A 15,914-nucleotide genomic window follows, 5' to 3' on the forward strand; every position below is an offset into this window, starting at 1 on the left:
TGGGTACAACTTACATCATTTTTTTCAGCAGAAAAGGAGAGAGCCTGGACATGAGACCATATTATGAACTCAGGTTTTTACAGATGCAATAACAGTCCTCCTGCCTTTTTAAGTCATATTAAATACACAGGGACGGATCCAACTCTGAGAAGACACTATGTAAGCTTTACATCATTACACTTTGTGTTTCTCTATCAAACAAAGCCATTTCCAAGCTATCCTGCTCATCTCTATTCTACTGGCCCCACTAGGAAGGCAACTCTGAAGCACAGCATGTTTCCTTAACTTTTCCAGATCTCCTTGCAGGGAGTGGGCAACTGTTAGTGATGTTATGTTTCAACTCACTGATTCCACCACTCTTGCCTGTTTTTTCTCTACTGTGAGACTGTTGGACTATGAACCCACAGGGTTCCAGTGTACACAGAATCAATGGAGTCCTTTTCAAAACTCTTGAAGAGACCCCCACTCATAGTGTGACTATCCTTAGGTAGAGCATTATCCCTGTTCTATGCAGACACAAAGAACAAAAAAGGCAGCATGTTCAGTGGCAGATTGAAATGAAAATAAAGTCATTCCTTCCAGTCCCCTACCACCTCTAACACAGAGCAGAGGCACACCCTCAGCAGATTGTTCTCAGGGCTGTCATTTCCTCACAATTTCAACAGGAAGTGACACTGAGGTGTTAATCAGTGTTGTCCCCACTAACACATTAAGTCTTTGTAGGAAGGAAGTTAAAGCAGCAGCTCTGTTTCTACTGAGGTCTACTAAGCAAGAGTGCTCAGTGCCATGGTATTCCTGTGTGCTTCCTCATGAGGAAACTGAGGCACATGAAATGATCCTAGGAACAACGCTAGGAGGTACTCCAGACCTCCATCCACCACTCATTTAAAGCTCTGATAACTGTAGTAAATTTAAATTTATTAAAAAACCCAAATACCAGGAGCACTATACACAATGCTCCATAATCACTTAAAATCAGAAGAGTACATTTTGAAAACTCAGTATATACACAAATTCATTATATTCTGATTTCTGAGCACTGTCCCAACAGAGAGAAACCTAAACAGAGACTCTCTAGAGCATGAAACACATATTTCTCTCATTTGCAGTAGAATATTTGCATGGTGTTGAGGTCCTTGCAGATTAAAGCAAGATGTGGCCCACCATCTTTTGAAGTGGTAGAATCGGGGAGAAAAAGACATTTCAGTTACAAAATGCAAGGCTAAAAGACCAAAGGGCAGAAAACGCCATCACACTTAGAATGAGCATGTTACTGTAGAAGAAACTAGCTACTTTTTCAGGGAAACTGCCCTCTGAAATGACTGAGTACAGATAACTAATGCCGGCAGAAGTCTTCAAAGGCATCTGAGGATGCAGTGTAGGCTCATCAGGGAGGTTGCTGAACACAGAATTACTGTAATCAAGTTTTGATGTAATAAAAGCAACCAAGTACCCTTTCTGCATGAAGCTTCTTGAAGAAAAAAATTAAAAAAATTAAAAACAACAAAGAAACATGGTTCAAAGGAAAAGAAAGAAAATCCTCCAGACTATTACATTCCAGTGCCTGATTGTATAAAAAAAGTGATCAAAAACCTGCCTGGCTTCCAGGAGGCTGAGCTCCACAGAGAAGGTACAGAAGATTGGCATTTATCATTCCCAAGTCACCATGTCACACAGAATAAAAACACCCACCTTCAATCACTGAGGATGTTACCCAGGTAGCCACCCTACATGGCACTGGAGAATGTGTGGGAGAAAGGAAAAATACAAGTAAGGTGACTTGTGCCTTGGGGGCTATAACACCACAAGAAATTTTAGATGTCTAGGTGGCCCTTCTGCTACCTCCTTGCAGAGCCGGTTTAGATTAATTTTATTTATTGTAAAAATCAAGAGATGTGACAGTATTCAGATTCAGCACAAGAAAAATATAATTAGCTGCAATACTGAGGTAAAAAGATTCAACTGTTCAAAAGATGAAGATTGTTGCATTTTCATGTGGCTAAGTATTTGTTTGAGAAGCATTCACCATTTTAAAAGTACAATCAGGAATGCAAAATGAAATCAAGATACATACTGAATGTATTTACATATGGGGAGGCTGGATTTTTTTTGTGAAGATTTATTAGAACTAACATTTAGGAAAAAAGATTTGTATCATACTATGGTATTTGAAATGAGTTTCCCATGTGAAGCAACACCATAAAAGAAACTCCCACTGGCTTGGGAAGTGGGTGTTCACAGTTGATGTATCTGTATGAAAGCATTCATCTAATCAAAGTATTTTGTTTCTCAAGGTAGAATCACAGGTGTTTCATGAAGGGCTCAGTCCATCCTGCAAGTAAACACTAGAGCTCAATAAACACAAGATACATTCTGCAGTAGCAACCTTGCTTTTATCATGAATTGGGAAGAAAAGTTGAATGATCGCCCTGCATCCCTTACACAGATCATAAACAAAAGCAATGATGCTGTTTGTCCCCAAATCCATAGAATAGCCATCTACAAAAGAGAAGTGGAAGCTCTGCCACCCTTTTGTCTCAGCACTCTACTAAGGCAGGTCCTAAAAACGTACAGTCTGTCTAGCAAGGAGATGGGCTGAATGATCAACAGGGTATTCTCAGCCTCCTCCTTCAGGTACAGGCTTGCCCTGCTGCAATGAGCATGTTCCATATAACGCTGGCAAAACAATTGATTTAGGACAAAGTATCAGCTGGGCTGCAAGAAAAAAAAAATTAAGCTGAACCATTAAACAGCAATCTCAGACTGAACAGGAAACAGGCAGCTCATGCCAGAGACATTGTGGATCCCAGTGAAGCTTTACAGATCTCTGCACCGAGCCATTTGTGTGCACCTCTGTTCAGCACAAAACCTGCCTGATCTCTGGCCAGTGAACACTACCATTTACTGCTCCCACTACAAGAGCAATCACATCAGAAGGGAATAGGGACATCCTTAACAGGATTTGCTCTTAGCCATTGCCAGCTGCTCTTTCAAATGACTGTTAACACTATATAATCAAGCTAAGAGGCTACAGAGTCACTCCTGAGTGATCTCAGATTGGCCAATGTACAAAAAACTTCCCAAAAACTTGGAAGTGGGAGTGGCAGTAACAGAGAAATATTTGTCTTCTGTTTTCCATAAAGTTCTGCTGCTAGGCTCACAGGGAAGAAATCTTCTGCAACCAGGAGAGGGATTGAGTCACACCTCACAGACGTGCCTTTCAGCTGCATAACCTGTTCTTATGTTTTATAACCTTTTCTGATTCCACTGTTTTTGGGAAACAGCAGTGCCTATGATTAGCTAAACAACATTTGCTTTTTAGCAACAATGAAGTCTTGTGTTCTCTATAGGCATTTTAACTGAATCATTGTCCATGGGAAACAGTAAGGAAGATGGCTGTGTTTTCCAGCAGTAACTGAACAAAGGAAGCCAAGCTAAATCCAGATTGTTCTTTGCTTTTCCCTGCACTATTTGGGAACATGTGTGCAGCTGGGGGGGGGTTTTGTTGGTGATGCTGTTTTGGTTTTTTTAAATAGTCATTTTGTTGTTACCTCCTCCATTTTGGACCATGAAGGATTCCCAGACCATAGCTGCATAACATTAGAATAATATTACACGCTAGGTTTAGTTTCCTCTTGCATACCCTGAAGTTAATTCTGTACTGAGATACCCCCTACAACAGTAATATCTTTGAAATGCCTCTGTGAGCACAGTAAAACCAAAGATTACTGTTTTCCTGCACTAAGTGAAGTCAAACTCAGTCAGGTACACTTGATACCAAGAGAAAAGGCATTTTTAACAAAAATAAAAGTCAACACCCCAACAAATACTTTTAGGATACTTTCATGTCTGCTTTCCTGAGACATGTGTAAGTTTAGCCTGGGGTACACAAAAGTAAGAGTGAGGTTTAATGCACTCATTGCAAAGTTACCAGGAGCCCCTGACAAAATTGGTGTTGGGTTGTGTGTCTGTTTCTAACCTTATCCAAACGTAATTCCTTGAGGGGAAAACCAGAGTTTCACAGTTGTTTGTCTTAGCCACTATGAAAACCACAGAGAAGTATCTTGGCACACAGCAAAAGCTTGGCTACACTGCTGCAGCACACTTTTTCCTCTCCTCAATTACTAGGGGCCTTTTGGGCTTTTTTTAGAACACAAGTTCTAGAAACACAACCCTTATTGTTTCAGCAACACTTGGGCATAAATGGAAGGAGCACAGCAAGAGGAATTTGCTCATGCTGCCTTTTCAACGCACACTACACTCAAAATTCTAAAAAAGCTACCTGATGATTCCACTACCAGCCTAGGAAGCCTTCAAAACTAGAGGGTTTTTACAACCTGCCTGTCTGCCACTCCCAGCATGTGCTAGACTTCTATGAATGTAGTACTTACAAAGGGTTTAAAAACAAACAAAACCAAAGCACAAACAAAAACCCAAAAAAAAAAAAAAAAAAAAAAAAACAAAAAACAAAAAAACACACAAAAACCAACCAAACAACAATACCAAAACATCAAAGAGAGGATAATAAAGTCTCCAAGTGCTGTCCCTCTTTGGCCATACCACCTGAAATAAGACAGCTATAATTATGATTGTTAAATTCATAATACCCACTCCCCTCCAGAAAATGGACTCTGGATAGAAACTTCAGGTAAACCAATGAAAATTTATAAAGTGAAAAGAAACAACCTGCTGCTATGATGCAGTAAAACTGATTCTATAAGGCAAAAGCAAACCACTACCACTCCAAATCAAATCTGGAAGCAGAAATTTAGTTTTGATACAGAGATACAAGGAGGCAGCTGCAAAAGGAGCCTAAAGAGTCTCCTGTAATTTTAAAGCAAAGGAGTCCTAGTGTTTTGCATGAGTTTGAAAATCCCAGAACTGCTCAAATCTAACCTGAAAGGTGGGGTGGCAGAGAAGGGATAGAATTGATTTTGATACAGTGTTTGTGTAGGTGGTAGCACAGAGCTGGAAGGCAATAATTCCAGGGTAAGCCATATCTACTGGTACAATGGGAACCGGGAAACATAACTAGCTCTATGGAATTTCTCCCTTCCATGTAAAATCAAACCCTAAAGTTTAAGTTTAGCTTAAAGAAAATAATGTGTTTGAAGACAGATTCAAAAGGATATTCAAAATAAAGAAGCCTTTAAACCACAGAAGTACATCCTTAAAACACTGTCTCTTTCCAAACCTAGAAACTGACTTTCAGCTAAATCTCACATGACCTTAGTACTCAGCAGTTTTGCATCACTGGTCCTCAAATACAATTTAATTCCCTTCACTAAATTTAAAAAAATCCAAATCAAAAAACCAGAAAGAAGCAAAATGTATATTTCTATAAGAAAATCATTTCGTCAATAGCACAAGTCCTAATGCATATGGATTTCGAGATATTTTTAATAAGGACTGGTTGGCTATACTCTTCCAATCCAATTAAGTTAATGTCAAGCATATTTATCAGAAATCACAATGAAAAAATTGTCAGCTTTCTTGCTGGAGAAAAACAAGACCCATTTTACAGAAGCATTCTGCACAAATAAAGCGTTTTTAAGTGGTTTATTTGTCCATTTGGAATGATTAGCATTTATAATCAACAACATAAATCCACCCCTCAGTGAAAAGCCCGACAGCTTGTTATTGCCAAACATATTACAGTCTACTGAAGGGTGAAGAATTACAGACATATAAAGATGAATAACATTATGTCACCATTAAATCACTTACTCTGTTCATAACACTTTAATCCTCCAACATTGTAAATTAAGATTAGGGGGAAAAAATCAACATTTCCAGTGATAAAATACATAATGTTTAGTACACAATATAACAGTATAGTGTATTACACTAGTGCATTAGAAAGTTAAAAACACGGACAGCTCCTTTGGAATAACTGCATCGTTGCTGATCTCTCTGCTTGCAGCCACAGAAGCTACCAGGAAGTCTCCAAGAAGCATCCAACTTCAGAAATCCATCACAGCTAAAATAATTTATTCTGAGATTATTATACTCATATTACCTGAATATGAGGACCTAAAATCAAATTCTTTCACATGTGGAGTGACCAGCGACATTCCATAGGAAATCAAGCAAGCAATGAACAGATCTGCATCCATACTTGAAAATTACATGGAAAATTGCCTTTCCTTTTTCACCCACTTAAGTAAACAGTTACTTAACATTTGGAAGTCTTCTACTAGAGTTTTAAAGTTTAGTGGTTTAAGCCATTTTTCAAGGTTACTGGCATGTATGAAATTTCCAAGTATGAATAAGTAGTATCAATATAACAGCTAAAAGACATAACATTTTTACTTACTAGAGACAGAATTTTAAGAACTCTTCTCCAAAAATGAAAATGGAAGATCACCTTTATAAAAATTTTCCAGGAATGATCTATATAACATTAACTTTATATTAGATGACAACTTCAAAGACTGAATTTAACAATTATTGGAATCAGCCTTCAAAATAAAGGGGACCAGAACAATAATCTCTATAAATCGAACTACACTGAAAATCTTTTTCTCCAGATGTTGCCTGCTACAAATGGCCTCATACAGCTATTAGAGCCTTATCAAGTATGTGGAACAACTTGCTTGTCAATTAAACAGGATGTGAATGTGAAAAGTAGATGGACACAGGAAGTACATTTCATTAAGGGAATGGACATCATCTTCCTTCAAACTGACCAACAACAAACAAGAAAAATTCTGGAGCAAATTGAACTGCAAATGGGTGTGAGGAAAAACCCATTCAGTACCTCATGTTCTCAATTAATTGCTTTTTTTATAACACAGTAACTTGGGGAAAAATAAAATGAAGCAACAGCTAAATAGAATCCCTCCATTCCCAAAGATCTGAATTATCCTCTGAACTTCACTCCACGATACTGAGGAAAAGTTTAAAAAAAGATACTCTTGTGTCATTACCACTGTTTGGCACACTAAACAATTCCCTCTGGGTCCACCAACTGTTATATACCTTTTAATCAGTTTGCAAGCACTCAAAGGCAAAGACCACTTTTTTTTTAAATTTCTTTTATACCAGGAAGTGATAGTATCCATATCTTCTCTGTGCCACAGTAATATAATAAACTAAATATCATTGTTAGGCTTTAATTATTTTCTGTTCAAAGCTCTAAACCTATCAAAAGAGAGACATGTTTGCCCAAGTTTCTAGGAACAAAAGGCCAGTTTCCACATGTGACCTGACATGGAAATACCCATGATGCAATGTTTTTACTCTTTGTACTATGCAAAAAACCCCACAATATTATCATCAACAAACTGTAAGTTATGGTATCTTTTCCTCCATTTCAACCCTTTCAGTGGAAAGAGGAGGTAGATTAGAAATAAGCCACATGCTGTACTCCCTGATCAGTCATAAGGCACATTTCCATTCCACTGAAAATAGGATATATTTTAGGGCTGGCAATGAAAGCTGAAAGATGTAATCAAATGCATTTGGAGAACTGCAATGTCTAGTCACAGACTGTAGCAAAAAAAACAGACAAAACATATTTTTTTTACTATAGGAAGTCTAGGTACTTTATCCAAATGAAATTTGAGAATGATAGACCTACAAAAGTATGAGGCCCACTGGCTCATAAGGCTTACTGGCATTTAATTCTTTCTTTCACAGTGAAAGCAATGGACGTAATAGAGAAGTCTTAAAAAATGCAGCTTAGGATGAATCTGTCTTCTGTTAACTTCTAAAGTTATCTTAGAAGTGAGCTGGTAAGTTAAGATGTTGTTATTAAAAGATATTTAAATCCAAAAATTTGTTTTCATCATTACCTTGAACTAAAATTTACCCCCAAAAACTGAAGGGCAAAAATCCCACAGCAATAGGGGATAAAGCTACAATCATGTTGATATCTACTCAAGTAAACCTTTAACAAATACCACGGACTGAATCCAGACTCTTTGCCAAGAGATCAATGACAGTTTAGCCCTCATCTCTCCTCCAGTTTGACTTGGCTCTTATTCAAAGTAACACGAGAACCAGGTTCTCCAAATGCCAAAGCCACCTCAGCAAGCTTCAATGTGAAAGTTGTCAAACTGTGCAAACTCAAAGGAGTGAGTTCCGAGGGCAGCCCAGCCATTCCCTGGTTTGGAAATGGTGACATTCTCCCAGAGAGGATAACCATTTAACAGTCCTGAGGCAGAGTTGCCCTGTCAAAAAAAGGAAAATGTTAGCTTTGTAAAATCCAAGTTCTGTGTAGACACCGAGCCTGCTAACATGGGAGATAAGACAAAGCAGAAGGATGTCAAGTCAACTTTCAACTACATTTCACACATTTTTCATGCAAAGATGCATCTAAATATTGTATAGAGTCCTCTGGTGTCTATCAGCTCTGTGGAATAGATCTAATGCCTTTATAGTGAACACACTAAAGGCTCCTCTTCTCCTACTCACAGCTTTGCTAACTCAGGGTAGAACCTGGAGTGTAAACTGGTTTTCCTCTTCCTTGTATCAGACTCTTTCAAAACAGCCCAACTTTCTTAAGGTGCTATGATACACTTGCACTGCTACTGCAGAATGAGGCAGAAGTCAAAAGTAAAGAAAGATGTAATTTAGTAATTAAGCTGAAATAAAGAGGAGACAGGAGAACTTTCAAGTATTACTCAAGCCACTTCAAGACACAAAACAGTTTCAAGAAAAATTACAATTTATCTTTTGTGTGTTCCACTTAACAGTAGTAACAGTATTTAGAAAAAAGTGCTTCAGTTTACTTGTATTTCTTAATCTGAAAAACAATTATAGACACAGGTAAAAGCAAAGAATGTCTTTCAAGGAGTCAGTGGGAGAATTATTTAAAGAAGGCTCTGTACAAAGACATAGTATGCTGCATCAAGCCATAAGAGGTTCAAAATATTTAATAATGTAGATGGAAGTTAGAAGCATTGTCATTTTGAAATTACCCACACTGTTTTGAGTTTTAAGTGATTAATGTTCATCTTCAGTAACCAAATGTCTTGGCCCATTTTACAGATGGCAACCATTGTCGTAAATGTAGCTGTACGAAAGCCAAAACCAAACTTCATCTATTTCAGTGAATGCCTTAGGGGCAAGTGTCCCTTTGTCTCCAAATGTGACAGTACAGGAGACAAAAAACAGCTTCTAATACTCAGTGGCATTCTAGCATGAAGGACTTGGTGCATAATTTTAAGAGTTACCTTCAGTAGTAAAAATCCCCAGCCAAGATTCCCCACATTTGAAGCCAGCTGGAGTTGCAAAGGTTACATTAGACAAAGGGATTAGGCATTCAGAAGAGGAACTTAAAGCCTTTTAGGTACTTGCACCAATGACACACCATCAAAGCACACAGGGATATTTAAAGTACAGTTTGGGGCTGCTTTCCTCCCCAAGTCACTATGGTTAAAAAAGGTGAAGTGGAAGGGAAGGACAAAATTGCAGACAGGCTTCTCATTAGCTGCAGCCCATTTATACAGTAGCACAATGCCTGTGCTCTTCCAACACAGTAGAGAAGGAACTCAGCTAATCTGAGTTTCCCAGTCCTTTATTAGCTCCACATACAAGGCCTTAGCCTGCAAAAGGAACTGGTGAGAGACAGATTTGTTACACAGGCTACCTTAGTATTTTACTGACTGTCCTAAGAACAGGAAGCCAGGCCATCATCTTTCCATCAGATTAAGTGAGAGACTTGCCTCTCTGACCCTTCTACCTCCAGCTTTCAATTCAGCTTTCCAGTTATTTTCCATACCTTCTACAGATTCTCAAGATCTCTTTTACAATACAGGCAGCAGAACTTGGTAGTGCATTTTAATACTAGTTCAATGTAACAGACATTGTTTCTGGTTTTGATAGGGTAAACTAATATAAGTACACCATCAATAGTATAGCACAGCTTTGTCTAAACTATTTAGGACTGGAAGTTTCATAACTGCTTTTCTAGCTTTTTTCCTGTGTCCTTACCTGAATGTTGAGAGTGAGTGTGTGCCATGCATTATCCCGGACACCAGCAAGTCCCTTCATTAATATTTCTTTTCCAGCTGCAAAACACGCTTAAGTTAGCAAAGTGTTACTTCAGCTCTTTGCTGAAACTGATAAATACTAAGCCAGCAAAAGGATAATAATATCTATTTTCCAGAAGTGTTCAGATTTGACATTTTACCAATTTCAGTTGCAGCATGGAAGGCTTAATATGCAAACCCAGACTCTGCACTATCAGTACATTCTCCTATTTTGCCAGAACTGCTTTGTCACTGAAATCCTCAATGCTCTTGGCAATTTGGCAGGAGATGAGGATTCACTCTATGAAGAGTACAGGTTCATGAAGTGTGACAGTAGCTATTGCTCTGCTCATTCTATAGACCTTCTTGTTTATTTATTGCCTGTAACAATTTTAAATCACAGGGTTTCAGTTGCCACACTATTGCGTTGCTTAGTTCTACCCAAAATTTAAGCTGAGCAAAAATGGGGTGTGAATGACACCTGGAGGGAAGATGAAGACCTGAAAAAAATTAAGTGCTGCAAGTCTTCATTTATTCAGTAGACAGTTTTTACTGCAACATAATTTAACATTCAGACTCCCTTCTAGAAAAATATAAAGATGACTGAAAATAGCTGTACAGAAAAAATTATCATATTGTGTAACAAGAGTCTCAGCTTGAAATAATGGGGTGATTGATCAAAATCCACTCATTTCATCTAGGAAAAATTACTTCTGACAGCCTGGGAAACTAATCAGGCAATGTTGTTAGGTCTTATTACAAATAGAAAATTGAGTCGATCCTAAGCACAAGTATGTATTTCCATACAGCTGTGACTTAAGTTTTTATGGAATTATACATTGCAAAGTTTTCCTAGGGAGCAGTGATATGTAAAGAGAAGCTATGTTAAAACCATTGTTATTCTACCTGTCTATGGTAGAAGTGGAAAGGAACACAGAGACACACACAAAAAATATATCCTGTCAGATATATTGTAGATCTAGAATATACATTTGACTCACCATAAACTATTGAAAATTTTAATTCATACTCCTGAAGGGATAGGAAATGCATTTAAACAACTAAATAGGCCAGTGCCTTTCAAGTGCTCTACAGATGAACACACATGAATGTTAACATCACGAATAGAACTCCACTGAGCTACACTAACAGGAGGATGCATAATTTGAGGAAACAGGAGGCCACTTATGATCATCACTTAAGCCAGATGTAAGTACAGTGACTTGAACTGCTCTCTAAGAAAAGCCATTTCATGTCAATCGGGATTTTCCTCATGCATAGTTTAAGAATACAGGTCAAATCTTTCTGTAACTAATATTGGATCAGAGTATTTATAAAAAGCAAAATAGTTCATATTTTCTAGTGTAAAGCAGACGTCAGTGAAAAAACAAAAACACCAGAAAGCTGAGCCTGAGAAATGGGCCATCCAGCAGCCTTCAGATGCTTTCTCCACATATGAAATGTGGCCATCATTAGAACCAATAGGTTAAATTCATAGTAATGACAAATGAACTATAAAATCTGAATGTTACCTATTTTTATCAAAGTTATCAAAATGACATGTCCATATGCCAGCATCCTCTTTTGCAAAGAACTGCTCACCTAGGTCACTAGTGACTCTGTAGGTGCCATCTGCAAAAACCCAGAAGAAAACTCCTTTGGAATCTCTCACATATATCCCACCATTGTCAACTCTTCCTGCAATAAACACTCCTCCATCACGAGGTTTTTCTATGTAGATGTCACAAGTGACTGTCATGTTTACCCTGTAAGAGAAGATTAGTGTTTTAACAAGGAAGAAATCCATGTTTTCAAATAGGCAGTATTAGAAATTATTTGATTTCCTGAGATTATACTCCAGCTCAACAGTAAAGCACTGCGTTATGCATGCAATGAGAGCTGTAAAGAAGAATAAAGCAAAGTAATCAAACAGAACCATCAAATAGTACCCAGAAAATTTACACAACTTCCTCCTCCTCAGAGCTGCACTACAAGGCTCTTAGCCATAAAATTTTTTTCCCTCTATTAATGGATCTACATCCCACATCTGAAAGCACTTGTAATACAGATACAGCCACAAGGTCATTTACTTAAGAAGTAATAGTTATAATTATTTACAGAATGTGAAAAGACTCTCTGTGACAGCATCTCAGCTGATTACTGAATTGGAGAATATCTATTCTAGCAACTTTTCTTCTCACTTCTAACAGAGTTTCATTCTGAGTTTTCATTCTAATGTAATGCTCCAGAGTCCTGAATATATAGTCATTACACAAAAAAGATTACTTTCTTGCCTTGCCATTTATCAAAAAAGAGACCCCCACATTTCCCTTAAGCCATTATAAAGAGACTCAAGGCAATACAGCAATAATTACATAGTAATACTTTCAGAATATATCCAGGTTCAATAAAACATCAGAGAAAAACACTAACAAATTCATGATAAGAGAGCAAAAAGCTTTCACACACACAAGTTTAAAATCCAAACAATCCTGAAATTGAATCATGACAAATTTCCACCGACAACTGAAGTAAAGTATCATCCTATGGAGAAATTTAATGCAAGATTGGCTCAGAATTTCAATAGCAGGCGTTCATTGTTGAAAATATCAGCCAGGTACAAGTTGAGTCTTAAACTGAGGATGAAGCAAGCAAACTTGAGGGCCTGAAATTGAGGGCTAGCATTATAAAAAGTTACAGACCAATAAAACTTGAATAATAAACTGAATATTCAGGAAGCAAGCTTGGTTTTGAAAGGAAGATGAGGACTCAGAAAGAAACTGAACCAAAACAAAACAATAGAAGTTTTTAGCAATCTCAGTACAGTACTTTAAAAATATGTCCTATGTAGCTGCTATAGGAATCACTGAGTATAATTTACTCCATGAGGGAAAGTTGATTATAGGGAGAATATGAGACTTTTCTTGACAGAGGGCTGCAAAATAAAACATCAGATAACTGAAGAACAACCTCCAAGTACAAGAGGGTGGTATTCTTCCAGGCTTTGGAAGTGATTCAATCACATCTCCAGGCCTGAAATTAGAAGTGTGAAGCAAGTTCTGAAAAAGCATTTGCCAGATCAACGATCTAATTAAAGTGAAAAAAAACCTGACAAAACTGCTATTTTAAAAAATGTATCAAAAGAATTTAGGCTATGCCTCTAAGCACAAAAGAAAGTTTTTAGCACGAAGCTTATTATTACTATTAAAATCATAATTAGTTAACAGGCTCTTTCCCAAATGCTTATTAATTTAAAATAAACATTATTCTAAAATACGCTGCTTGATTCTGAATTACCATCATTGTAGCTCCTAGTAATTTTTTAGTTCCTAGAAAGAATTACAATTGTAACCATACTTTAATCAAAGCAGTAAACCTCAGTTACTTTCAACCAGAAATAAAAGTGGTTGAAGCAGGATTAGCATCAAATCCACACAATTCTAGGAACTGCTCAGAAGATGGCAGTCTGCAACAAGTACAATTGAATTATAAATGAAATAGTCTGAGAGTTAGGAGACTGATCAAACTCCTAACAAATAACTCAAAACTATGTAATTCAAAATTAATCCTTTTCCTGGTCCAATTTAACAAAAAAGAAACACAGGGCACACATTGGTGTTTCTAGTATGCCAACTCAGATCCATTAGTGTAAAAAATTAGCTTGAACAAATATGCTCAGAAGGGCATAAGCAAAAAAAAAACCAAAACATTCTAAGACAGTATAGCATTAGGCTAAATAATTATGAAATGTGGTTGAGTCCCCATCCTTTAGGAGTCATTTATACAGCTGACCTTTGGCCCTGAGCAGGGCTCAATGATTTTTAGAAGTGCCTAAATCATCATTCCTACATGTCTACAGAGAATCTGAAGGCAAAAGCGAAAGATCTCTGTCCAAGAGATATGAAGCTTGAGACAAATTAACTGATCACTGCTCACACTGGTGAGGAGAACATTTCCCCAAATGTCACTACAAAATAATATTTACATACCACTTAAAATTTCCTATGACACTGATGGTCTGGTCTGCATCAGAAACCCAAGTGATGGGCCGCTGAACCACCACCTGGCGGAGTGTGAACACATGATCTCCTGGGTCAGAAGCATTTACAAAGTATTCAAATACACCCGTCTGATCTGCAAAATTTGGGGCTTCACTGAAAGGTGGATTACCTGTTCAGAAAATAAAATAAACATCAACTCTAAAACACTATTTTTCTTTGGTGTACTTGTTTACAGAAATTTCTCCTGAAAATTTTCTCCAGATTTTTGACTTGCTATATCAAAACAGCCCCCAAAATTGAAGTTTTTAAGCAGACACTGGTTTTTAAGCAAATACATGAACACCAGGTATGACATTAAATTAAATCACAGAATCACAGAATCACAGAATTTCTAGGTTGGAAGAGACCTTTAAGATCATCGAGTCCAACCCATCTTCTAACACCTCAACTAGATCATGGAACCAAGTGCCAGATCCAGTCTTTTTTTAAACACATCAAGGGATGGTGACTCCACCACCTCATTGCAAGAGTAAGGTGTACACTCATACAGGTGTAAGTTTTTGGAAAAACAGGTATAAATGAACAAAAACAAAATAGATCTTCAGGCTACCTCATGTAGATGATTCAAGTAACATAACTTATTGCCTTCCTACACTACAATTATATCTGTTTGTGAATGGAGTTTTTGGAAAAGAGAATTCTGGCTTACGTATATTGAAATCATCACTGTAAATGGAAGGAAAGGGCTGAGGAGGAGGCGGCTCTGGGTAACCACATTTCCATCCTGTCTTGAGTGTGGTTAAAGTGTAGACTTCATCCACATTCAGATCTAAAGAAAATCTTCCCCTCCATACCTGGAATTGAAGAAAGCTCAAGCTGCAAAAGTTAAGAACTAAATGACAAAATACCCAAGCTCCTGAAGTCAAGATCCTCTGAAGTCCTGATTTAAGGCAAAATTCTTGCCTCAGAATTTAAATATCTCTGGGGTATTTTTAAAACTACTTTTCCCCAAACTTGTTATTACCTCCAGGTACACTTGTACACAGCCAGTAAAACTGCAGTCAAACAGCCTTAAAACACACCCTAAATATGCAGCTTAAGCATGAAAGTTGAGGAGTTTCACCAAAGAGGGAAGTCACACCTGAAACTGCAGAGGGACTGATAATTAAAACTGATCAATTTACCTGTAAAGGATGGAGTTGCTGGAAAAGACTGGAGTTTCCAGATTCAAAATCAAGTCTAGAATGCCACACTTGAAGGGTTTGCACCATATACTACAATGGAACACACCACACAACTTAAAACACAGCAACAGCAAAATAAATAACCTTGAATATTCAACTTGACAAATACCAGTCCTCTATGGGTGTCTAATTTTTGTTACTTTAAAGCTGTTGATCACATTAGAGGCCACAATTTTATTCAGCTAATCACTACATATGCCTTACATTTTTATAGATTATACATCAGTAAGGCATTGCCCTAACAGGCCCTAATGTTGCTTATAAAGACAGAAAGCACTGCAAACACAGACACAATCTTTAGCTTCTCTATCATCTACAATACACCTTGGATAAAAGCTCTCTTCGAGAAGTAACCAGACTAAAATAATATCCCACAAGTTTCACTTTTATGAGGCCTTCAGTCTAGTTGCTAGATCTTTGATTTTAATTTTTGAGCAAAGTATTTTGCTTACATGTCTCCAGCCTTCTGCAATACTCAGCTCTGCATATAAACTATATTAGTTATCAGATTCTGATCTCACCTAACCCCTATAATTTCTTTTCAGTTACTAACATCAACAACAAAGCAAGCGACCTAGAGCTTGATTTGGATAAGCCATCTGATACTTCCCTAAAAGGGAGCTGTGTATCCAAATTGACACTCAGCTACTTTTCCTAAGTGAACCATTTTATTGTCAAAAGTATCATCCAAA

At 37.4% G+C, this 15,914-nt stretch overlaps 1 protein-coding gene across 1 annotated transcript in view; it reads right to left on the bottom strand.

Annotated features, from left to right (window-relative positions):
• Window positions 1-5,543: 5,543 nt before the first annotated feature.
• The window catches only part of GALC (galactosylceramidase), a 32,009-nt gene continuing 21,638 nt past the window's right edge, over window positions 5,544-15,914 (bottom strand). Inside the window, 6 exon segments of the mRNA XM_030949806.1 lie at window positions 5,544-8,174; window positions 9,940-10,016; window positions 11,580-11,743; window positions 13,967-14,147; window positions 14,688-14,832; window positions 15,163-15,252. Coding sequence (XP_030805666.1) covers window positions 8,031-8,174; window positions 9,940-10,016; window positions 11,580-11,743; window positions 13,967-14,147; window positions 14,688-14,832; window positions 15,163-15,252 — 801 coding nt within the window. The 3' untranslated portion in view covers window positions 5,544-8,030.

Source organism: Camarhynchus parvulus, chromosome 5, assembly GCF_901933205.1.
Source record: "Camarhynchus parvulus chromosome 5, STF_HiC, whole genome shotgun sequence".
NCBI lineage: Eukaryota > Metazoa > Chordata > Aves > Passeriformes > Thraupidae > Camarhynchus > Camarhynchus parvulus.